Source organism: Vicugna pacos, chromosome 9, assembly GCF_048564905.1.
Source record: "Vicugna pacos chromosome 9, VicPac4, whole genome shotgun sequence".
NCBI lineage: Eukaryota > Metazoa > Chordata > Mammalia > Artiodactyla > Camelidae > Vicugna > Vicugna pacos.
The window spans coordinates 27789486-27815389 of record NC_132995.1 but is presented as its reverse complement, the minus strand read 5'-3'; the positions used below and the strand labels follow the sequence as shown (position 1 = coordinate 27815389).

Genomic DNA, 25904 nt, shown 5'->3' with positions numbered 1-25904 from the left:
AGCCCCTGCCCTCCACCTCTAGCTATCGTCTTCTCTCTCCACCCCTTCCAGAAAAGCTTTTCCAAAGAGTTTTGCCTACACATGCCATTTTCTCATTTCTCGTTGTTTTAAAACGTATTGGCACTTTGAAAAATACACAAGTAATACATGCTCACTGGGGGAAAAAAAGTCAAACAATGTAGAAAAGTGGAATGTGAAATGTGAAATTCCTTCTCTCCTCACCACCTCCCAACACTCCACTCCTCGGGGAAAACAAACCTTGACGGTGTATTATTCCAGATCTTTCTATGTGCACCTGCAGATATGTGGAGATGGAGGCCAGAACAGACTTTTGCACACTGCACAAAGCAGGACCACGTTGCACTGATGTCTCGCTCTTGCTTTGCTCATTTAACTGCATTTCAGGCCTCCTTCCCATCAGCCTGCAGCCCTCCGTCCACCTGGTTTTACCAGTTGCACAGAGATCCAGGAAATGGCTACACCACTGTTTATCAGCCTGTCTCCTAGTGATGGATATCTGAGTTGTTACAAAATTTCCTCCTTCCAAATAATGCAGCCATGGATGTTCTTACAAGTATGTGCTTCGGCTCCCCTATAAGTGGTCCTCAGTCCCTTCAGGACCCATGCCAGTCTCACCTCTGCTGTCATTCCACCAAGATAGCTCCTGTCAAACCAGACCATGACCACTAGCATCCTAAATCCAGTGGACACCTTTCAGTCTTTTCTCTTCCTCAGTCTCTCAGCAGCTTCTCTCCAGGAGACCACATCCTCTCTGGTTGACTATTTTGATGGCCCCCAGTAAATTACACCTCCCAGTATTTACGCCCCTGTGTAATCCCTTCCCCTACTCCTGGGCTGAACCTGTGGCTTACTTTAACAAAGAGAATGCGGCATTGCTGATTCCAGGACTAAACTTTAAGAAGGACTGGCAGTTTCTACTTTTACACTGTGGGGAAGCCGGCCCCCCCGTAAGAAGTCTGATTACCCTGAGACTGCCATACTATGAGGAAGCCCAAGCTAACCATGTGGGGAGGTCACCTGGAAGAGAACTGAGGCCCCAGACATGTAAGCCAGGTGGGGCTGTGACAGTTGGCCCCTCACTGTTTGAGCTAATCCGACTATGCCATCTGGAGCTGTAGATAAGTGGCCCCTGCCAAGCCCTGCCCAAATTGCATAATCTTCAGCATAACATAAAATGATTAAGTCACTAAGTTTTGGAATAATTTGTTTCATAGCAAAAGATAACCTAGACATTCACCTCTTCTTTGCTACATTTTGAGAAGATGAAGCAAAGGCCAGGAGAGGTCACAATAGATACCTAATAGCTAAACTGGGGCCAACCCCAGGCTCAGGATTCCCAACAGTGTTCTGTCTGGAAAGATTCAGCCATGTGTTCCTGCCAAGATGTAGCTGCTGCTCGTCATGCTCAGAGGTTGGTTTCTAAGGTGAGAGGACATGGGAGCTTCCCCAGGTACCCCTGATTCTTTCTATGCCCTACGCAAAGGGAGTGGTGAGCAAGACATCATCCATGGCAATCCTGGGAGAATTTGTTCTGACCAAAAAGTCAACACACCAAAAGACCCTGAAGCCAAGGAAGAAAACTTTGGCACAGAGAAGTTAGGGAATTTGCCCAAGGTCACACAGCTGGTGAGAAGCAGAGCTAGGTTTTGAAATCAGGCATTCAGGCTCAGAGTCTGTACAGTGACAAAACACAAGTGTTTTCTAATACATTGATAGTGAATCAAAGTAAGAATTATGTTGTATATTGGGCCTCTGGATGTATGGGTTTGTGTCTAGATATGTGTTTAGATATACACAGATTTAGACCTATTTATTGGTATGGGTATCCATGTCTGTCTGTCTGCCTGTCTGCCTGTCTGTCTATCTACCATCTATAGACATGGATATCCATGCCTCTAAACAAAGTTACACAAAGCAATATTTATTATTACTATACAGGATGTTCTTCCTTATTTTTATTTTTTTCTATTTCATTGTTTTAAAGCTGGTCACTAAATTGATTTCATGAGCCATTAATGAGGCTTTAACATACAGTTTAAGAGAAAAAACAAAACCCTCTCACCTATAGCAGTTTAAGACAGCTCTAAAATCAGACTGACCTGAATTTGAAACTTGCTAGCGCAAGATTCCATTTCCAAGTCAATTGACTTTGGGCAAGAAGGTACATTCTTTAAAGCCTCAGTTTCCTCATCAGTAAAATGGGAACAATAATAGTATCTGCCTCATAATGGTGCTGTGAGAACTGAGTGGGATGGACGGCTCTTGGCAAGGGCCTGGCATACAGCAGACACTCAATGCTGCACCCATGGTTCAGCACAAGGCTCAGCATACAGCAGGCACTTAATAGCCACACTGAGGCTGCAGCCACCAAACAATGAGAAAGGAAGCACATACCCAAGACTGCCCAAGGCAGTGGGCTCCTTGGGATTTCCAGGGCAGGGGCAAGAAGAGTACCTCCAGAGCCCACTGAAAAGGCAACCTCCTTTCTGGTTTGTAGTGGTTTTGTGACATCATTTTTTTGCTTTTGAAGTCTATCTACAACACTAGGGGAAAAAAAGGATAAAACAAAGTCAAGGTCAAAAACTACCCTGTAACAAGGTTCCCTCTACTCTGGCAGCCAGGCATGAAGTGGCCTCAACACCCCAAAACAGCACCCCCAAACCCACTCAGTGGAGCCACCGTCAGTCAAGCCTCTGTGCAAGGGGGCCTGCTGGTCCGCACGGACTTTCTGGAGTTAGAAACACACCCTGGGCCTGAGCTCTTTCGGGAGGTTCTGGTCTTCCCTAGCCTCACCCATGGCCTGAGGGTGGCCAGGCCCACTCTGCTGACCGAGGCTCTTTATGCTCTGCCCCACCCTCTCCAGGGCCCCAGCTCCAAGTACTTAGGTTCAAGGCCTGGGGCTTGGGTAGCACACGACAGGCCAGCCAATCAGCTCTGGGCTGACACTACTTCACAGGACCAGGAGGTTCTCCCCAACCTCCCACCCAGCCAGCAAGGAGACAAGCTGGAGTGATCAGACACGATGAAAAGTAAAAATAAAATAAAACCAAGTAATTTGGTTTCTGTAAAAATTGGAAGATTTGCAGTGGATGGACAAGGGCTCAAAATGGGTAAAACATATAGCATTTTCATCCCCTCAGCCCCCGGGCACTACCCACCCCCTTTGCTGGACCACGTATTTCTGCCCAAACATCTCAGAGACTGGATTCTGGTCACAAGTCAGAAACCCAGAAGGGGGTTGAAGGCTCTCTATGCACTAATCATGCCTCCTGGCCTCTGCACTTCCCAAACCCTTTGTCTGAGATGCTTCCACCAAATCTTTTATCACCTGGTTATTTGAGATCTTTGGGTCCCAACGACTTCACTCCCCAATCCAAAATAGAACCCCTCCTTATTCTCTTTCACCACGCCCCATTCTTTTCCCTTCATTACGTTTGGTACACATCTGGGTATTCCTTAGTTGATCACACCAGAAATCTGCAAGAGGAGGGACAACATCTACTTTATTCTCCCTGATTTGCCAGAACAAACTCATTTCACTCTTTGAACAACTTCATGAGGTAGGAACAATGACTCTACCCATTCCACAGATGTAAAAGCTGAGGGTCAGAGATGAGCCATCACATGGCCCAAGGCTGCTCAGCTGGGAGAGGTGCAGTTGTGTCTCGACCTCAGAAGTCTGATTCTGAAAGCTCTAATCACACTTCTGACACCTATTACGTGCACACGGCGGGGGCCACAGTATAAAGTGGCCCAAACCACATCTATACTGCACTTACCCCACCTGCCCTCCCATCCTATTCCCACCCAACTGAAACATATTATCCATGATGTCCCAGCACCCAGCCTTGGCTTGGGCAGTATCTTCCTCTTTGGAGGCAGCCTGAATCCGGCTCTCCCTGGCTGGGGTGAGGACTTTAACTTGCTGAGCCTGTCTCCTCATCTGTACACAGGGGAATAATTCATGTAAAGAATGCACGTAAAGCATTAGGCACCTTTAATATTCACTTGTATGTGTTATTATCACTAACACAACCATACCCTACCAAAGTCCTGTAAGTCTAAATCAACAGTCACAAGCCAGGCCAAATCTAGCTGTCTGGGGTCCACCCAAAGAAAGTGTTTTAAAATGTTTTATGTGGTTGATGATAATTCTTTTAATTAGAAAATTTTCACATAAAAATCCAGATGGCTGGATTCTCCTAACAATCAGAAGATGTGGCAACATCAGGGCAATGCTCCCACATGGAACAGTTGGCTGGGCTGAGGGGCGCTACTCTCTTGACACAGGCATGTGCTTCCCAGAGCACCCTACTCCCCACACCTCCCAGGTGTCTCCCACCAGCCAGCTGCATTCATTAATATGACTTCTCTGGCCCATGGAGATCCTTTAGATTCTGAGTCCTGGTCTCAGTCTTACCATCCTTAGAGCCACACTCACATGCCACCTCCTTCAAAAACACCTCCCCAAACCTCCACAACCCTGTGTCTCTTCATGGTTTTATAGCTGTAATAGCTAACTTGCACTGAGCACTTACTCTGTGCCTGACATTACAACCATTTTACAATTTGAGTCCTCACAACTACCCTATGAGAGTAGTACCCGAAGCAGGTACTACTCTCATCCCCACCTGACAGATGAGGAAACACAGACACAGAGGTGATTATTCGATTGCCACCCCCACCCCCATCCACTCTCCACCCTTCTCTGTGCCGCTCTGCGCCCTCAGGAAGCTGACCCTGTGGACCAATTCACTGGGGCTTCCTGGCCTCTGGCTTCTATATTCAGCCAATGACAGGCCCCAGCAGGAAACTGGAGGATGTGAAGAGATGGAGGCTGGACTTTTTCTTCTCCATCCCCTCACTACTTCTGTACCATGTCTATGAGTGTGGTTAATCCTCCACACTTACAGCTTCTGCCAGGTCTTCCCACTCCTCAGCTGTGGCTCCTGCAGGGATCCAACACCAAAACATCCAACAACATTCCCTCCCCTGGCCCTTTCTGCCCTAGAGGTAGTAACAGCTTTCCACTGTTGCCAGGGGTCCATCAGTCCCCGGGTACTTCAACCCCCCATGAAGTTTCCCTTAACCCTTCCCATCCGTCTGGAAGCTAGTTTCATTTAAACTCTCTGGAGGGCATCTGTTTCCCACCAGACCCCTGGCTGACACAGAGGTTCAACACTATGCCCAAAGTCCCACACTTAGAAAATGGTGCAGCAGGATTTGAACCCAGGTCATCGGGCTCCAGGGTCCTTGCTCTTTAACCACAACTCAAACCTGCCTTACATCCTATCTACTTCCCCTGGTCCTTCACCTACCTGTGGCCTCCTCAAGAGTCCCCTGGGTGACCCCCAAGAACCAAGCACTGAGCCTGGACCAAGGCAAACCTTCAAGAATCTCTCACTGAGCCCACAGAATACAGTCACTTGATTCCTCTTTATCCTCCAAAACATTTTTACAACAGAGAGCCCATCTCCACATTCCTTCTTCCCTCAGATCGCAGGGCTCACCTCGGTCCTGCTGGCCCCTCACACAGAGCCTGCCGCTTTTCTCCCCTTTAGACAAAGACCAAGCTTCATAACATGGCAGAGAAGGCCCCCTGGGCCCAGGCTGTGACCCCTCTTCAGCCAACTGAACTTCAATGAGCATCTCAGATGAACTGCCTTCTTCACTACAGGGTGTTTTCACATGTGGCCAGTCTCCAGCAAACACTCACATGGCTGTTACATGTCCTCTCCCCTTGTCTTGCTCACCACCACCCCTCCACCATGAACCTTTGGGCTTAAATCACAGCTCCTCTGACCCTAGATCAGTTGGCACTCCCTGCTCTAGACTCTCATAGCCCCCCCAGAGTGTCCTCTAACATGCCATTAATGTTGTCTTCATCATTCAGGATCTACCCTCCCAAACCATGAGCCAATCTGACATGATCATCAATGCAAAGTAAAATATTAGCAAATCAAATACGCAACATTTTAAAGCAGCAATCTATCATGGCAAAGAAGGATTTGGTTCAGAAGAGCAGAGAAAGTTGAACACTAGGAAATCTAGCGATGTAAATCATGCATACAAATCACACATTACGTTAGCAAAAAATCATGAACTCCATCAACACTCCAACAGCATTTGATAAAATTCAGTAAGTATTCCTGGTTTTAAAAATCTGAGAAAGCTGGGGGTGAAGAAAGCTTTCTTAACTGGATACACAATGAACATCAGACTTAATGATTATTAAGTAGAGGAGATTCTAACCAATGCAATAAGATAAGAAAAACAGATGAGAGGTAAAGATGAAAGTTTAGTTCCACTAAGCTTTGAGTTCTGTAAGGTAGGAACTGTGTTCTATTCCTCATAGTTTCCACAACAACCTAACCATACTCAAATATCTGCAGAATGAGCAGCCACCCAGATTAGGTCTGACTCCCATTAAATGTTCTCAAAGCACCCAGCACTTTGAGGCACAAATCATAACTTAGATTGTGTAATTTGTTTTTTAAAATACTTCTTTTTTCCTACTAGAGTGTAAGCTCTATTGAAATAAGGACCATGCTCTACTGACAGAGCAAATGTATGCCTGGCCTAAAGTAAGTCCTCAATTTCTGCTGCACAGCTGCACAAATGATATGAATAGAATGCATTCAATATATTGTTGCTAAATTACAATAAATGATTTTATCCTACTTCTCAGCTGGAAGATCTGAGGCTCAGAGAAAGGAGGGACTTTTCAGCTGATGCCACACCACTTGTGAAGCCCACCCCATACCCTGGGGTCCTCTGAAAGGTGTTGGCCACACACAAGGCCATGCACACAGGACACAGCCCACATGGCTCAACAAGAAAGGGAAGTGAAGCCCAGAGCAACTCCTTGTAGCCGTCTAAACAAACACACATCCAGGGCACACCCCGGTGGGCAGAGCCGCCTGGCGAGAGCTCCTGCATGGCGCCCTTCTGGGGCTAAGGATGACTTCAGTGGAGGGACCTGAGGCTTCCCTCATGAAGCCCCGAGACGGGTGCCCACATGGATAAACAGCCCCCCTGCTTTCCCGGGGAAGTTATCAAAGAATTACTTATGTCTCTGGAAATGCTTGTTTGGAAAAGGTTCTCCACCCCACCTGGGCTTGGCAGGAGCGGCAGCATCACCAGACCTGCCCTTTGGGGAGTGATCAGGCTTTTCCTCCAGCTCCTGAAGGAACCCGGCCATTCTTCATGCGCTGAGTCTGAAGCCAGCCATAAAGAAGCAGGCAGCCTCCCAGGATAAACGGAGCACGGTGACATCAAAGACTGCCTTCCAGATTAAACAACTGAGGCCTTCAGCTCTCCCTGGCGTTTCTTCCAGGATATTCTGGGCTCCTGCCTCAGTTCTCCCTCGGATGGAATGGCAGATATTTTGTTTGTGAGAGTCTAAATTTTTTCCTTCCTCGGGGAGGTGGGGGAGAAGGAGAAGGCGAGGGGAAGGGGAGGGGGAGAGAGAGAGAGGAAGAGAAAGAATGTCTGCAAGAGACAAGAGCTACAAAAAGAACATGTGTGAGTAGAAAAAAGAGGGAAGTCGGGGAGGCAGCCGGAAGTGCTTGCTTTGGAATCCAATAAGTGACCTAAAAACTCCAAAATTGTGAAGCCACAGTCAGTAAGTGAAGCTACGAGAACCCCTGAGCTAGGAGGACTGAGGGGCCCTGACTCCCCAGGGCCAGCAGATCTCCTCGTGGAGCCCTGCACTAACCCCTTGCCCAGAGGGTAATGCTGCCCTCGACTTCCTCAGACACGTCTGGTAAACTGAGGCGAGGGACCCTCTTCCCTCAGGCACAGGCTCACAGCTGTTCCAGGACAGGATGGGCTCTCTGGGATTAGTCTGTCACTTCTAGGCCTCTGGCCCCTGGGGGGCCTCCCTCTGCCAATCCCACCCCTCAGGCCACCACATCCCACCATGGCTGAGCTACTGGCCCTACAGCTGATCCTCCCCCCACCCACCCAAACAGCTGGAGCAACTGCCGGAGTCCTGGTGCACAACAATCAGCGGCGTTAATCCGCTCTGCCAGGGCGGCATGCTGGCTGCCCACCTGGCTCCGCCCACCTGGCTCCACCCACCTGTCCAGAAGGACAGCCCACAGTCCCTGCACGGCGGCCCAACCCCATCACCACGCATTGTCCACAGACACTAGTGAGCCAGGCGCCTCACCCAGCTCTCCTCTGCACAAACGCCATCCCCTCCTCGCACACTTTCTTCCTCACTGTCTCAGCTCCTCTGAGCATGACTGTCAGTTGTTTGGTTTTTGTTTTTTCCCCTTAACGGAGATACAGGGGATTGAACCCGGGACCTCACGCACGCCAAGCACGCGCTCTCCCACGGAGCTGTACCTGCCACCCCTGTGGAACTGTTAATGTGCCTGTTGACATGCTTATTCTTTGTCTCCTTTATTAGACTGGAAGCTATAGGAAGACAGGCACCACAACTCTTTTATTTGTCACTGTAGCCTCAATGCTTGGCAGAGCTAGGGAATGAATAGTTAATAACAATTCATTATTGATCATCATTAATAGCTGAGTACTTGAATGAAAAGGTCTAAGTCCACTCTTCCTTGTATTCCTGCTTCCAGCTCCACCTGGCTGGGGAAGGGAATCTGGAGGATGAAGGGGCAGGGATGATGACCTAATTTAGCTTCTATTCATTCACTCAGCAAATACATCATGTGTACCCACTACGTGCCCTAGGGCTGCCACAAGGAAGATGTATTACTCAGAAAGTGATTCTTCCATGGCTGACGGAGCAGCTTTGCTGCTTTAAGTCCTCAAACAGACAGTCTGGTCCCTGAGCCTGGTGATCAAGCTTCCTGGTATGAGGAGAAGTACACTCTGTCCATCCAGCGCCTGCCTTCTCTGCTCACTTCTGACATCCCCACTGGGTGAGGGGATGGGACATCCCCCTACTTTCCAGGAGCTGTGGGACAGGCCACCGTGTCTCCTGGTTTAGCTTCTCCCTGGGTTTATGACAGTCTGTACAAGATGCAAATGGAGAGGGTCCGTTCCTGAGTTCGAGGGAACAGGACATGTACACAGCCTGACTCGGGGTAACCAGTGTCCTTCTCAAAGCAGAAAAGTTTTGAAGGGAGGACAAGACAACCCTTGAAGCCTCTACCAGAGACCCCATCACAGAGGTGCATTAAAGCAGCCAGAAAATGACACCTCTGCCCACCACGTACCACCTGAGGGACCCAGGCCTACTGGAAACCAGAAGCCCACCTGGCACACTGCCCAGCTCCAGCTTGCCCCACCTCTCCTCCCTGCTCCCCAGGGGTATAGAAAGCTGCCAGGTGAGGCTATGAAGCTGGCCTGGGTGCCACGGGCAGAGGGGACTCTCCGTAGAGAACTCAAAGAAGCCAGCGTGTAGAGGCCCAAACGCCTCCACCAGCCTCAAAGCAAATCATCTTTTAATCCTGAAACACCAAATATTTAATTTATGCCTTACCTCAAATGTCAAGTCCACCTCCCGGCACATAACTTTGAAACCACGTAAGGAGGCCTAACACTTTCCATATGGTGAAGACATGGGGCCTTTTAATTGTGCCAACTGGTATCATTCAAGGGTAATTCCCCTGGAATCCGGCACTCAGGCAGCAGCTGGGCCGGCCTCCAATCTCATCACCCAGCCCCATACGTCCCCGCAGGCTACAGGCAGGCCGGCACCCTCCCGATCTTCCCCAAATAGCCAAATGCACTGCATGCCCCCTAATCACATCACCAAACCGCCTGGCAGCCACCTCTGATCCAGAGGCGGGTTTGCCTGCCCCGAGGCTCCTTGCCTGTTTCTTCAGGCAGCTTGGCCAGAAAAGAATAAAAGGGCCAAACTAGGGGGTGGGGGAGGGGACGGCCTTAAACCCAGCTGGACACACTCACGTGCACACGCATGCACCCGCTGCATGAGCGTACACAGACGCACGGCTTCTGCTTCTCCACGTGCTCCCCTATCAGTATCTCTGTGTCCGTTAGGCTCTTCCGTCCATCTACTAAGCTTTTTAATCTCACCCCTGATATTTTCCAGATCCAACATTTCCAGCTGGTTTTCTTTCCTAACTGCCTATTGCAGCTTCATGTTTCTCATACCCTCCTTTATCTCGGAGGTTATTACGCTCATTTCAATTTCTAATTGTTCAGCACATTGTTGTCTGACATACAAACTGTTGGCGTCTCATTCATCTTCTGTAGTACTTGTACACCACAAATTTCTCATTATTTTTCTCCTCTGAGCTCATATGCCCTTGAAGTTCATCATGTACCCACTGAAAGGGCAGAAGCCTTAGCCTGTCTCTCTCCAAGTGAGGCTACAGAGTACAAGGGAGGGGCAGCCTATGGTGTCATAATCTGGACCCCCATCTCTACCCAACCAGAGCCTCAGGCACCTGCCAGGACCTTTCTCCCAGGCTCTTCTCTTTGTGAAGAGTTATCCGCCAGAACCCTCCTGGAGATTTGCTTGTTGGTACACCCATACTGCTGATGAAGATGAGCTAATGAAGGTGGACAAAAGTAAGGTCTCCCTTCGCTCCTCTGCTCCTATAAGGTGACAAGCTATTGTGGCCAAGACTGACCTCATTTATTTCTGCATTTGGGAGGGCAGGTATAGGTTAGTGCCAGCGAGGAACCCTCTTATATCTCAGGATCCTACAGGCAACTCAGACCCACCCACCTTGAACATTTATGAAGCTACTCAGATCCCATCGGGGGGAAGAGGGCAAGCAGGGGCCCCTTGTGCTTCTGCTCGCCCCGCAACCTGCCTCATCCCAAAGTCCTCAGCAGCTGGCCACTGTGCCACCTCTCAAGAGTTAATGAGCGCAGCACCTCCAGGCACATGCTCTGTGCGGGACTTCCCCACACACGGCTTCCGTTGTCCTAGAAAGTGCTCCAGAAAGGGAGAAAACCAGAGTCCCCACCAGCTGGCTGGCAACTTGACAGGGCTATGAGGAGGATTAAGATAATGTAAGCAAAGTGCTTGACACATACAGGCACTTAATAAATAGTGGTTATCATTGCAGTAATAATAATGCTGGTTGGATGAGCCACTAATGTGTCCCCCGGTGTTTTGGTGAAAGGCTGGATGAAGGAGTGGAGCAGAGGCCATCCCCAGGATGGGTCTGGGGCTGGTGCGGGGACCTCTGCCAGCCCCTGGGACTCAGCACACTTTGGAGCCCATGCCCTCCTACAACCTGGTGAGATAATGGAAGAACCTCCAGCCACCTTTTCCGTGCTACTGGGAATCACGGAAATTCAACCAGACCGAGGGCTGTCCACTGCTGTTCTGTTCGGTATCTCGATGTTTCCCAAATTCTGGGCACTAACAATCTTAACCAATTGTACTTAATATTTTTCTCAAGATCGACTTGAGACCATCCCTTTCAACGTAGCTTCATCCGCAGAAATAATATCCATGAAATCAAGGGTTTGATGTCCTAGTTTTTTGTTTTGTTTTGTTTTGTTTTCTGGTTAAAAAAATATGGAACCATTAAGATAAAAAATATTCCTCCAGGAATATTTTCCTGAAATTATCTCACAGGCTCCCACAGGGCAGCCCCACATCTTGGGCTCACCAACTTCTCTCCCGAGTGGACTCACCATCCCCACCTCTACAGACCCAGTAGCTAGGCCAGGAGTGGGGGGAACCCAGGCATCCGGATCCGTCGCCAGGCACAACTCTCAAGGAAGCAGATGCTCCCTTCCCTTAATATCTTGGATGGCAGGGCCCATCCTCCACCACCCCACATGTATCACACTGGTGGCTTTGTGTCTCACATCTTCAAAAGTGCTTTGAACAAACATTAATGACCCCTCAGCATCTCTCTGAGAGAGGGGGCCAGGAACGGAGGGGGCAGGCACCATCCCATGCTGTCCTCAGCTGAGGGAAGAAACCAGGCAACAAAATTCCGTGACTTCAACAAAGCCACAGACTTAAGCTGGGGCCCCCTCCCCACCCTCCTTCATTTCCCCCAGTGGCAACTTTTACTGGCTGGCATTCCTCTTGCTGGGAACACTACTATTTAATTAAAAACGACAGACTTTTGTTTTCCTCCCTTCCTTCCTCCTCCCTCCCATCCTCCAGGACTGGATGCCAAGGAGACCCACCAAAAACATGCGGGTAACATTTGTTATGGCTTTGAAGATAAAAGTCAATTGAAGTAAGCCCTCACTGTATTTCAAGTTTCCCCTAAAGCATGGAGCAAGCTGCCTGGCAGTTTAGGAAAGAAAAAAAAAAAAAGGGACTGCAAATAAATGTCATTCTGCAGGAATACTTTGTAAAAATAAACAGGCTGAAAAACCCCCAAACTTGATTAATGGAAATCCACTCAGTTGGCCTCTGTCTTGAGCTGCAAATACATTTGTTCATATGGCTAAATCGGATCATTTTCATTGGGCTTTAAATAAATAAGTAGATCAAAAACTAGAAATGGTGGGGGAAGAAAGGGAAGTTTGTAGTTCTGTTTTTAAAGGGTCTCAACTGCGGTGCCCCCACCCATCAAGCTGTGGCCTTTACTAGGGTACAGCAGCTCCAATTCCAACCCAGCCAAAAGATGAAGAGAAATGGAAAAGAGAAGGCCCCCAGCTCAGCAGAGGCAGTGGAGGAGGAGATAGGAGCTCCTGCCAGATGCAGACGTCGTTTCATACACGCACAAGAGTCGACTTTATCCACAGGCTTGCCTCCCAACATTGGCCCCTGCAACCGACTGCAGCCAGCCCAGGTCCTACCACCCAAATACACACACACACACCTGAAAACTACACCGGTCCCTCTCCAGCCCATGGACAAGACCAAAGAACTAACCAGACCTGAGACTCAGTCTGTTCCCCTCTAAGTTAAAAAAAAAAATTAAATGTCACATCAAAAAGTTGATTCATCCTTTGATCCTTGGCTTGCTCGAGTTCCACGCAGACCATCTGAAAGCCCTGTGCAGAGTTCTGGAGCCCATAGGACATCTGTGAACACCAGTCCCAGGCCAGGAGCTGAGGCTAGACTCACTCACTCCCCTGTCACATCTACTGCTCCCCTAGGAACAACTCCAACGTCAGGGTCCCGCTGGGTGAAGGCTGAGGATGGGCTCAGGCTACAGCAGAACCAAGGCCCTCTCCTTGTGGGCTAAGCTAAAGGGTCTCCTGGAACTCAGTACCCCCACGTTCTGCCCCCTGCCCCAGATCACAGCCTTCTCTACTGGGGCTCCGGGGCAGATGGTACTAATGAATGCCACAGACACTAGGAACGCATTCGGAGGCCAGTGCAGTCCTGCCTTCCACCTGGACACCCCCAGATGTCTTCCCTCTCTCCCTAGCCCCAACTCCAAACCCACCTTTGAACACTGGCCACAGAAGCAAAGTAGAAGTCAGAGCAAGCAGCACAGACAAGCTTCCCCATCAGCCAGATCTGAACCACCTCCTCACCTAGGACCTTCCCCCCAAGGCAGCCCTTTGCCCCCAGCTGGACAGGAGACTGTCACCTGTGTCACCAATAAGCTCCCCCAAGGCAGGGGGGTACAGGGTCATGTTGGTGGGGCAAGGGTAGCTGAGAAGGGATTTCTGGACTTAGAAGTTTGGCCAAGAGGATGCTAAAAGTTGGGGTGGGTGGGTATGGAGACCCATCTCTAAGGTTGAAAGGAGGGTAGGTGAAGATCGTACCCGGGTTCCTCTGCCAACAGTGCCCGCTGCCCGCAGCTGTCGGGGTCCGGAGCTGCCGCCCGAGCAGCGCTGCCTCCCGATCCACTCCTCGATGCCTTTCCGAGCCCAGGCGGCGCTCACAGCGAAGCTGTCACCTGGGGCAGGGACGACACGAAGCCCCTGAGTCTGGCCCCTAGGCTGAAAGTTACCCGAAAGAGGAGAGAAAAGAGTGGGCGAGGCAGAGGTAGCAGGGACCAAGAGGGTGTTGAGACCTGGGCACAACCCGAGAGAGGGACGCAGGTAATCAGGAGAAGGGAGTTTAACAAAGCCCCAAAAGCAAGGACCCAGAGGGGAGTGCAAAGGGGAGGCAAGTACCCCAGGAGGACGCGTCTGGAGATGAGGAGAGCAATCGTCAGAGGCCAGGGCTGCGGAGGGGAGGGGTGAGGGTCAGAAGACGGGTGTAGTGAACATGGGATGAGGAGAAGAACTGAGGGTCAGGAAGAGGGGGCACAGGGGGTGCAGGAACCAAGATCTCGAGAGAGGGGGCTGAGGGCCAGAAAGAGAACGGGTAGGATCTTAGAGAGGGGGCTTAGGAGTCTGAAAAAGGGGTGCAGTGAGTGTGGGGTTGGAGGATCGCAAGAGGAGGGGTTGAGGGTCAGAAAAGAGAGCACAAGATCGCGGAGAGGGGGTATGTGGACAGAGGAGGGGGCACTAAGTCTGCTCCCAGGAGCAGGTTTGTGGGACTAGTGGCTGGAGTTGGGGGTGGGGGTGGCCCTGGTAATAAGATCCCGCGGGGTAGGCCATTCCGCGGCCGTCTGCGGTGCTTCCCAGTCTATCCCCCCCGGTCCGTGCTCCGCACACCCCTACCTTCCGGGCTCTCCCTGCGCTTGCACACGGCGGCTGCAGGCACATCGCGCGCGGCGGCGGCGGCGGGAGCCGGAAAGAAAGGAGAGGCAGAGAGTTAGCAATCGCAGGGGCGAGGGCGGCGGGGGCCAGGGGGCCGGCGCGCGGGCGGGGACACTGACCCGGCTTGGAGTGAAGTTTCCCCATGCTGGGGGCGCGGCGGGCGGGGGCGTCCCTAAGCCATGCGCCCGGCCCGCGGGCCCTGCGGCTCGCCGCGCCTCGCCTCGCTCGCCTCCTCCCGGAGCAGCCTCCGAGGCGAGCGGAGCCCTAGGTGGCGCCGGGACGCGCTCCTGCCGCCGTCGCCGCGGCCCGACTGACGCCCGGGCGCTCTGAGCCCCCAGCCCGCCGCCGCGGCCCGCGCCTCCCCGCGCGCCCATTGGCCGGGCGCGGCGCATCAAAGGCGAGGCGGGCCGCGGAGGGGGCGGGCTGGGGGCGGGGCCGGCGGGCTGGGGGCGGGGCATGGAGTGGCGCTGCAGGGCTGGACACAGCGCCCCCCTACAGGCTGCGGTCTCTGACCCTGATGGGAGGCTGGGGACCCGGACTGGGGACCGGGAAAAGGGGGGAGGGGGAGGAGCTCTGGCCAGTAGGGATATTGGAACTGACACCCTTCTTGGGTCCTGCCCTCTCTTGAACAACCGCTCCTCTCGCTAACAGTGCTGTGCGATCCCTCCGCTCTATTTTTCCTCGAAGTGGGCAGGGCGGGACTCAGTGGTTCCAATTTACAGGTGATGAAACTGAGGTCGGCGAGGAGACGCTGCTCGGCGCCCTTGCTTCGTTGCCCCTTCCCAATCTTGCACGGCATGACTTTGCAGAAAATATTCGCTTATTACCCGCCCGGTGCTGTCCCCCAACACGTCGCTGTCCCCCGACCCTCTAGGTTTTGCTTCGGTTGTTAAGGATAATCTCCCACTGCGCCTCCGGCCAGCTATGAGCCCAGCCAAGTCCCGGCGGCTACAAGTGTCCGAAAGCCATGAGTTGCCAACCAATCGCTGGATCCGCTCATCCCGGGGCCCGTGGGTGCCCGCCGGGGGTCGGGGCACGCTGCCAGCTGTGCTGCCCGGAAGGGGGTAACCGCCGGGTCTTTGATCTTCCCTGGCTTCCGCTCCCCGCTGCAGTTTGCCAGACCCAAGGGCTTGTTTGTTTTGTCTGGGGAGGTCTCTGCGGAGGGGAAAGCGACATCAAGGGGTTCCACTGCACCTTTGTGGTTCTCAGAGAGAACGCCTGCTCTGCTGGGAACACTGTGGGACTGTTATGTTCGTCCTGGTACTCGGCAGCCCGGGCGTGGGAAAAGAAAACCCTTTGCTAAGAATGAGGAGACCACCTCTGCCCCTTGGACTGAATATTCTGTGTGAGCCTCAGTTTGATGATCTGTAAAATGGAGGCTCAGTTCTTCCCTTTTTTGCCAACTCCTTAGAGGGGCACTGCCCAGTAGAAAAAGTAGTAAAATAAAGCTGAGCAACATGTGTAATTTCTAAATTTTTGAGTAACCACACTTTTTAAAAAAGTAAAAACAGATGAAAATAATTTTAATATATTTTAGTTAACACAATATATCAAAAATATTTTAATTTCAACATACATGAGATATTGTACACTCTTTGTTTTGCACTGTTTAAAATCCGATGTATATTTTACACTAAGTTCATCTCAACCTGGACAAGTCATGGGTCATGCTGCAAGTGATCAATAGCCACATGTGATTGCTGGCTGTTGTATCAGATCAAAACTCTGGAGCATCTACATGTCTCAGAAGGATATTGGGAACTGTATGGTCCTCCAGAGTTATAAATCTCTTCATCCAATAGTGTCTTACTTCCATCCTCCAAACTTCATTTTTACACACCTTTTTGGGTAGAAATAAAGGCTAATCTTATAAGCAGGTACATTAATGCTCTTAGCAGGCACTTCATTTGAGGAGTGCCGGGATCCCCAAAACATTAGTATTGTCCATTTTATATTGCCATTCTCCTGGATGTCAGTGATTGTCCTAAGTCACATATAGCCCTTATGACCAGTGTCTGATGCAGGCTTGTACTTGCTCTACAAAGGAGGGAAGCTCCCTTATACTAGGCTCAGAGACGTGAAGTCACTTTCCCAAAGTCACACAGCTTGTCAGTGACCTGGTTAGGAAGTAAAATCAAGCATGTTGATTCCATTGCCTATGCTTTCACTACATCTGGCTGTACATCCCAACACTGCCCAAACTTAACACCCCACCATTAGAGAGAGACCAGCCCATCTGGAAACAAATACTGATTCAGTGTCAACTGTGGGACCAGCATAGTTTTAGGCACTTAAGATACATCAGTAAATAAAACAGATGATCCCCACTCTCATGGAGCTTTCACTCTACAGGGAGGAAGACAGAAAAAACAATAAACGTAATTGAACTGGCAAAACTTGGAAGGCATCACCAACTATATGTAGCAATGGTTCTCAACTGAGGGTAGTTTTGCACTTCAGGGGACATTCGGCAATGTCTGAAGGCATCTAGCAAGTAGAGGCTAGGGATGTGGTTAGACATTATACAAGGCATGGCACAGCCCCCCCAAAACAAAGAATAATCCAGCCTCAGTGTCAACAGCGCCAAAGTGACAACCTGCGAACTGCAGGGAAGTGGGAACGCAGAGCAGGATGACTGGGATCCAGAGCAGGAGGGAGGTGGGGGTTCTGCGGTTCTGAATCAGAATCGGAGCACTCCTGCAGACCCTTCCAAAGGAAATCGAATTCTGTTGGGGGCGCTATTTGTCTCTCTCACCCTCACCCCCACCCCCACCGGTGCCAGGGTGCATCTAAATCAAAGCGAAACTCTGAGCCGGTCTTTCTCACATTGCTCAGAAAGTTGGTTACTTCGTTAAACTGGTCATGACTTTCTTCTTGCATGAGAAAAAAGTATCCCCTCTTCCCCTTGGGAATTTCTTTTTACAGTTCAAAAAGAGATAAAAGCAAGAACTAAAACTCTGCTTTTACCAGTCTGAGTCTTGGGGGAAGTAAATCCCAAATGTCCAGCCCAGACACAAAGCCCCTCCCCCGCAACTCCACCTTCAGCCTGGCCCTTCCCAGCCCAGCAGGCGCCCGGGACTTCACTGCTATTGGAATCATGACACCCCTACCCCCCACGAATCTGGTCCTGGGGCAAGACAGTGGGCCTGGTAGTAAAAACCTCAGCCCGTCCATGGCTCTGAGGTGGGACTTCCCAAGGACCACCAGCCCACCATCCACCTGGGATGGCTATTCGGCCTTTGCTGGCTTCCCACACCACGACTCACTGTCTTTTTATGTGTTTTAATAATTTATCTGGCCCACTTCTTGGGCTGTATACTTACAGTGACACATCTTTTTCTTTGAAGATTTCCCATCCTTTGGGGGAGGAGAATGGGGAAGGAAGGCAAGGAAGAGATAAGAGAGAGAGATTATAACAGAAATGGGTTTCATGGGGCTTGAGATTTAGCAAGGCTGGTTTAGGTGAAATCTGTTAGACATGGAGCTGTGAGGTTTAAAACACACACGCACATATCACCCCAGTTGGCTGCCCCAGGCTTAGCCCCAAGTTAAGCCATCTGCTCTGGTCCCCTTCAAATGCCACTTCCTAGAAGAAGCCCTCCATGACCTTACCTCCTGAAGAACTCTGACCACTCTGAAGAGCCAAGGTCCCCCCCAGCTCTCTCCACCAGACACTCTTTTTTAAAGGATAGAGCTAAATTTCCCTCCTTTCTAAGGATGGGGCTATTTCCCATCCATTAAGGATGGAGCTAAATTTCCCTTGTAGAGTCTGGGTTCCTTGAGTCGGGGTCTTGTCTGACTTGCATCTCTAGGTGCAGTACCCAGCATTACCTGTAGGAGGTGCTCTATATGAAACAAGAGGAACCCACCCAGTCCCATCTCCACCCTGAGATGTGTTATGGTCAATAAGAGAGTGGGAGGGAGTGCTTTCAAGAATATGACCTGGGATATACTAAAGAAAAAACTAACATCCAAGTCTTTCTGGTTCCCCTTAGGTCCCTGGAGTTGCTTCATTCCACAGTTCCCTGGTGAGTTTGGGCATTGCTAAGGGCCAGACTTGGTTTAGGAGAGGAGAGTTAAACTGTTCTGCATGAAAAAGTCACAGGAATTTTCAACATGGCAACTGGGAAAGGAAAGGAAAGAGTGTCAAGGGAAACAGTATGAGGAGAGAAGGACCTAAGAAGGGCAATCCAGTGAGGTGGGGGCCAATTGAATTTCAGGACAGTGAAATCTAATACATGATCAGCAGTTGTCACTTGCTCAGCTCTATGCTGGAATCAGCCTTCATCCCTCCAAACCTTGCCAAAATCCTAGCCACATCTCTGGGGTAATGGCACAGAACAGGATGAAGGAACCAGAAAGATAGCTCAACATAGATCATTCATAGGGCAACAGGCCACAGACGGTCTCCAAAGTGGAGATGTTCACCAGGAAGAAAAGACAGGAGCCAGAGGCAGCCAGGAGGAACACCAGCCCCCAACATCAGTCCTTAGGGATGAGGGTAGGGGCTGGGCTTCCCCCAGAATAGGGGGTGGGATCTTTCAGCTGCTCTATTCAGGTATTAGAGGAAAGACAGCTATTTCAGCCTAAATGTTGGTGAAATTGAATCGAATTTTTGTGCCAAGAACACTTCCCAGGTCTTGGGTGTTTTAGCAAGTTCGGAGTGCAGGCTTCCTGGGTGGCCTTGGACGAAGGAGAGAGCCAGCCTGGCCTCACCATGCCCCTGCTCTGCTTCAGTCACTGCTTCTTTGCTCCTCTCCAGACTCATCTGAGAAGCCCTTCCAGTCATAGCACCACAATGTCTACTTCCAGACTTCTTTCACAAAAGGGAGAAAGAAACTCCCATTCTTCTAAGCCTTGGTTTTTCACTTACAGAATGGACGTAATCACCACCCCGAGTCTGCACACCCATAAAATAGAAAGAAGGGTCCAGCAGATCAATAGTTCCCAAAACATATTCCATTGAACACCAGAATGGTGAAATTCTCTTATGGTGTGAAAGAAAGGGCTCCATGGGAAAATCTGGGCAGCCCTGGCCTACCCATAGGAACATGAGTTCTTTTTTCTGCAAGACTTGTCAGAACCTTCAGTGAGTGGCCAAGCTTTGTGATTCTCCAAGAAGAGGGCATCCTAAGCAGGGTTTTTCAAACTCACCAGACCAGGGAAACTTTTATAGGAAGTGCAAGTGAAAACAAATATTCATGAAACATGCTTTGGAAAATGCTAGATTAGATTGCTTCTAAGGTTCCTTCTAGTCTGAGATTCCAAGTACTAAATCCAGGGACCTAGCCTAGGAGGGTGGCAGGAAGGAAAGTTCAGTGGGGACAGAGCCAGCGTGGGGAGGCTCCCTGAAGGAGTACATCCACATATATTTATGGTGTGCATTTAACATGTCACAGAATGTGTATGTCCTCCTCCAGGCCTCTGAGCAATTGGACACCTGCAATGAGTGAGGCCCCATGCGGGGCTTCTTAGGGCCAAAGCTCTAGGCAAAAAAGGAAAGCATTACAGTAGCAAAGCTCACGGTCAGTTTGCCTGCCTCACCTGCATTCCCTTCTAGCTTAGCTTTCCCCCCCTCCTTCACCCCCGAGGCCCTCCACTGCCACTGACTTCTCCTTTCATCCCACAGAACACAGCTTCAGGGTGGCCCTGCTGCCATGTTGGTACCATATGACCTCTTCACTCCTGAGCCACAGCTGATTGGATGCCTGACCCATGAGCCTGACCAATCAGGATCTCTTTGCAAAATATGAATAGTGAAGCCCAGGGCCTGAGGTCCACCAACTGGTGGTCGCTGAAGGGTCCACAGTCCCAAGGCCTGGAGCAGCTGCTTAGGGGTCCATAGGCCGATGAACGAGCGGAAAGAAGCAGGAGTAGGAACAATCAGAGGGAAGCAGAGATTGTAACCCAGGAAGAGAGAGACATGCAGACAGACTATCTTGGTCCCTGATATTGCCTGTTCCCAGCTCCTAGCCTTGTTAGTTCTGCCTGTATATTCTGTTCCAACCTTGAGACCTTGAAAGACCCTTGGTCCCCCTTTCTTAGGCTGGGATCAAAGAGCCTACATGAGGGTTCCTTGGAATTTAATGTGCATATGAATCCCCTGGGAGCATGTTAAAACGTAGTCTGGGGGAAGGCATAGCCTAAGTGGTAGAATGCATGTTTAGCATGTGCAAGGTCCTGGGTTCAATCCCCAGCACCTCCTCTAAAAAAAATTTTAAAAAAAGAAAGAAAAGAAAAAAGTAATAAATAAACCTAATTACCTCCCCACCAAATTTTGTTTCATGCAGTCTGGGGTGGCACCTGAGAATCTGCATTTCATAACAAGCTCCCAGAAGGACTGATACTGCCTGTATGTAGTCCACACTGGAGGCTCTGGGAAGTGAAGCCTTCTCAGCAAGTGCTTAGGGTGACAGGACTTGCCTCTTCACTGAGTAAGTAACAGTACTGGGCAGGAGGAGGAGGGACAGAGGTTGGGAAGGAGGGTCTTGGGAAATAAAAGCATTCTTTTTTAATAATTAAGTCATTCACCAAAGATTTGAGGGCCTAATTTATACCAGGCTGTTATGTTACCAAATAAGTCAGTGAAATATATGGTGTGTCTATGGGAAAAATCAAAGTAGGAAAGAGGGAGAAGAAATACTAGGGGATGGGTTGCAATTTTAGGTGGAGGGGTTAGAGGGTAGCCTTTGAGCACAAATGAGAAAATGAGGAAGAGAGGCATAAGGATGCCAGGGGAAAGCAGGTCCAGGCAGGTGGAACAGCAAGTGTAAAGGCCCTGAGGTGGGCACATGCCAGGAATGTTGGGGAAACAAGGAGGCCAGTGCCTCTGAAGCAGAGAAGGTGTGCAAGAGGGGAAGATGAGGTTGGAAAGTGACAAGGCTAGATCATGAGAACCTTGTTGGCCTTGGCAAGAGCTTCAGCTTGATTCAAGGGAGTTGGGAGTCTTCAGAGGATTGTGGCCTGGCGGGACAGGGCTGCTGAGTTGAAAGCAAGAGTGTGGAGGCAAGGGTGGTGGTAGGAGACCAGGAGAGGCAAGGAGACAGACCGAGAGGAGATTACAGCAGCCATGATAGTGGCTTAGACCAGGGTGATGGCCATGGAAGAGGTGAGACATTGGATGCTGAACGTATTTGGAAGTTAGAGGTGACAAAATCAGCTAATATACTGAATATGGGGTGGGAGAGAAAGAGCAGAGTTAAGGGAGATGCCAAAATCACTGGCCTGAGCCACTGGGAGGATGGAGCTGCCATTAACTGAGATGAGGAAGCCAGTGGAGGGAGCTGTCTGCAGAGCTGGGAAGCTCAGGGCTCGTTTTGAGCATGTTATTTTGAGATGCCTGTGGCGTATCCCAGCTGCAAGATCCAGTAGGCAGTTGGATCTACGAGCCTAGAGTTCAGAAGCAAGCTGCAGGCTGGAGAGGTACACCTGGGTGTCATAAACCTATAGAGGGGATTTAAAGCCTGACATTGGATGAGATCCCGTAGGGAGCGAGTGCAGACAGAGAACAGAAAAGGCCCAAGGGAGAGCAAGTCTGAGGGGTTGGCAAGCATTTGCCTAAGAATCTCAGCAGCTCCGTGACCTGTTGACCTCCATCCGGTGTTCATGGGTTCCCCTCATAGAAACCCCCCCACCTCGGTAAATCCTTCTCATACCTGCTCACCTCACCCCTGCACCACCACCACCACCCCCCCTCCATAGCAGGCAGGATTCCTGTCTCAGCATCTGAACATTCAAAGCACCTCTTTGTTCAAACCAGCCCTAGAGATAAATGAGACAATGTGTGTGAAGCGCTCCGGGCGTCCAGCTCAGACCCAGTGGATGCCAGCTCGCTCTGATGAGGTGGTTACTGCAGAGCGTCCCACCCTCCCCAGGTCAGCCACGTCTGTGCCGGCCTCAAACCACCTCGTGCCCACCACACAGTAGGGGCTTTAGAAATGTTTTCTGTAGGCGGGAATGACTGCGCAAACGGGCCCAGCTGACCAGAGGTGATGCGGTCTCCCACGGCATCTCCCGGACTTCTCCAAACCCCCCTCACATCATTTTTGTTTCTTCTGACTCTGTGCCCAAGAGAAGGTCATTGCCACCCTACTGCTCCAAGCAGCATTTGCACATATCACACCCACCCCCAAGGAGGGCAGGAAGGCAGACCGAGGTGCTCAGAGACGCAGCCACTGTGGTCCCTTCCCTCTGAAACCACAGGCACGAGCATTTTCTTCTCCGCGGAACTGAGAATTCTCCATTTGCATCTTCCAACAGAGAGCTGGGATACATCCTCCACCTGGCGCCTCTTTTAACATCATCGTCTGCGGACTTCTCAGGGTGACAAGTATCTTTGTACTGAGCCCCCTCTCCAGCCCCTCCCTCTCTCCCTGGGTTCTGACTCTCTCTCACAGGCTTCCGTCTGCACAAAGGGACCATTGAGAGGCAGGCCGTGGGACGCCGCCTTTGATCTGGGGTTCTAATAACGTGTGTATGTTTGCGTCCCAAAACAATGCAGCAGCCTCACTGGATGGATGAAGGCGGGGGCAGAGGAGGGGGTGGTCGGGAAAAGAAAGTCGACAGAATGGTTACATTGGAGGTTCGGCAGTGAGCACCAGCACGTCAGCTGGCACATCTGGAGAGCATCTCTGCTGAATCCCTCTGGGGAGGTACACTTGTGACACAGACAGAGGCCCTGGCACGGCCATGATTTGCCAAACTGAGCCCTGAGATGGGTCCCAGTCACTGGGATGGCCCAGGAGCACCACAGAGCCGGGAGCCACAAGTTCACCTGGGGAAAGGCAGGAAGCATCAGGGAGGGCTTGGACAGGTCAACCTGATGGCATCTACCCAGCCTAAAGGGACAGCTGCAGCTCAAAGCCAGCTACTGCCCAAGGGCCCAGAGTGGCTAGAGCTTTTGATTTTTTTTTTTTTTTAGGAGTAGCTGAAATCCAGGTTTCTAGGTGAAATCTCCAATTTTAAAATATCATCAGCTAATTTTAAAAATTTTTTGGTGCAGGCCAGATGAAACATGCATTCCTGCTGGGTCCCAGCCTGCGGACACCAGTTTCTCCCTCTGCTTAAGGAAACTCATCCAGTGAAAAGGTACATTGGAGACAGGCAAGGTGGTGGGAAGGCAACAATTCGGACCAGACCCAACAGGGAAAAAAAGGGGCGATGATGGCAGACTGGTGCCTTCTGCCCTAGTGTCCGCCAAATACCCTCCCTGTCAGTGTTATTCCTCCGATCTCTCAGCAGTGGGTACCAAGCTCCTCCAATGTGCCAGGACTGGGCTCAGTGCAGGGGATGCAGGAATGAATCAGAAAGGAGTCCCTCAAATCCAAGCAAGCAGACAGAAGTGTGACAAGCTAAGCTGGGCTGAGGGTTCACTATTGCCAGGTTCTGTGTGAAGGGTTGTTTGCATTTTGTTGCCTCACAGAATCCTTACCACCTCCCGGGGAGAAAGGACTGTGATTACCATCCCCATTGTATAGATGAGGATGAGCTTGGGGAGAGTAAGAGCTTCTCAACAACAGACAAGATTTCCCACTGCCTGATAGCAAAGGCCTTGCATGTGGCCACTACCCTACACTATCTCATGGGCTGCAAGATGAGCCACCCAGGTTTCTGCCACATAACTCTTAGTTATGTGCCAAGATGTAGTGTACATGCCAACCCTGTGGTAGAACAGACAGATTACAACAAATTAAGTGTTCATCAAGGTATATTTAAAGTCCAAGAATGTTGAGGCTAGGACCTTCTTCCCCAAGAGCCTTCTTCCCAGCACAGATTTTGCTTCTGGAGAAGAAAAAAGCTCCTCCTTTGCCCAGACCTTCTGCTCTCCATGGGTACCTGAGAGAAACAAAGCAGAATATTAGCACTTCCTGGCTCTAGTATTTGCCCTCAGTTTTCTCATCTGTAAATGGGGATTGTAGCTGGGAAATGAATCTATCATCCCTGAAACAACTGGACAGGGATTCTAGGCTCAACAAGGTGGCTCTGCCTTCCTCATGTGCCAGGGGGGGTGACCCTGACTGGCTACTTACCCTCACTTCCTCCATCTGTAAAATGGCAGACAGCACCCAGCCCAGGGTAGGCTCTCAGTAAGCATCAGCCATTATTAATGTTGCCTAACTGTTGTCACCATCATCATCTCTGTGACTTCCCACCACTGAAACCATGCTCAGGAGGGGCCATGCCCCTCTCCGGCATGAAGCCTCTCGTGGTTCCCGCTCCTATCAGGCATCAGGCCAACTCTTTCCAAGAACTCACTGGACTGCACAGCACAGCTGACCTTTCGTGTTTGCAACATAGGAGCAAAGTGACGGAGTTCCCAGACAGTGGGAAGTGAGATGGGGCCCTCCCTGCCCGCTGCTCTCCATCGCCGCCGGGTGCTGTTCCCCCGAGCAGGGGGCCAGGGACAAGGGCCAAGGCTTCTCCCTTCATTGCGTTGGCTCTCTCCATGGAGGGTGCTAGGGAGGAGGGTGTGGTCACAACTCATTATCCAAGGTAGTCGGGTCAGGACCTAAGAGTTGGCCTCAGGAGGAAAAGGGGAAAAGAGGGAAGGGCTGAGAAGTGCCCCCCTCCCTCTGCTCCCTGCTAGTCCCCTAAACCCTTACCCTCCCTCTTTGTAGAAGGATGCTCTCGGGGGCCCAAGTCAGTCAGGGGGACATACAGAGGACTGGTAAACCTTTAAAAAGCCCCTTAGCCTCATTAAAATCCTGGAGAATGGGAACTAAACAGCAATAAGATCTCTCAAAAGGGTTTTGAACAGAGGAGAACTGTAATCCCTCCCAAGCTCAGTGCCGCCTTCATGTGAGTCAACGTTTCAATGCACTTGTAACATTCTGGATATCACTAACTTCAGATGAAGATAATTCAGATTTTAAAAAAATTTTAATGCCAATAAAAATGCCAGTCTTTTTGTTCTTAAAAATTAACAATATGTGCCAGCATATGGAAATCCAGTGTTGGGAAACCCACTGTCCCCCTCATCTCATACCCCAGGCCTCCTTGAGTTCCAGCATCTGGCCAGCTCCTCAGACACCCAAGTGGCCTCCCAAGTCTGTCCTCTCTCTGCTGTTTTGCTCACTGCTATCCCCACTTCAGCCTTCAGCCTGGTGAATCTGACTATCTGATGCCACTGGAGTGACTGTGGGTGTCCTGGGCAAAGGTACCAATTGTCTTTCCTTCCCAGGGAACTCACTCAGTACACGGCAGGCAGGTTGTTCCCTAGGCTCACCCTAGGGTTTGAAGTGGCCACCCTGGACAAATCCTCAGGGCCAGGCTTTCTGGGCATCTCAACCTTTCCTTCCATGACCAATAAGGTGCCAAGTCCTATCCATGTTTCTGAACTCTCCCTTAAATCT

At 50.6% G+C, this 25904-nt stretch overlaps 1 protein-coding gene and 2 long non-coding RNA genes across 4 annotated transcripts in view; 2 read left to right on the top strand and 1 right to left on the bottom strand.

The window, feature by feature from the left end:
* Positions 1–14931, bottom strand: part of NKD1 (NKD inhibitor of WNT signaling pathway 1) — an 84871-nt gene extending 69940 nt beyond the window's left edge. The window contains exons 1-3 of one of the 2 annotated variants that reach the window (XM_072967349.1): positions 14673–14931; positions 14515–14547; positions 13669–13802 (exon numbers count right to left, since the gene is read on the bottom strand). In XM_072967349.1, coding sequence (XP_072823450.1) covers positions 13669–13802; positions 14515–14547; positions 14673–14697 — 192 coding nt within the window. In that variant the 5' untranslated portion in view covers positions 14698–14931. The remainder of the gene's footprint in view (positions 1–13668; positions 13803–14514; positions 14548–14672) is intronic. The other variant, XM_072967348.1, reaches the window with a different exon arrangement.
* LOC140698117 (uncharacterized) lies at positions 10305–11444 on the top strand. The gene is made up of 2 exons (XR_012075584.1): positions 10305–10536; positions 11100–11444. It is a non-coding gene; the product is annotated as an uncharacterized lncRNA (long non-coding RNA).
* Positions 14932–20855: 5924 nt separating the features above from the next.
* Positions 20856–25617, top strand: LOC140698462 (uncharacterized). Its single transcript, XR_012076254.1, has 3 exons — positions 20856–20987; positions 23555–23640; positions 25543–25617. It is a non-coding gene; the product is annotated as an uncharacterized lncRNA (long non-coding RNA).
* Positions 25618–25904: the final 287 nt, after the last annotated feature.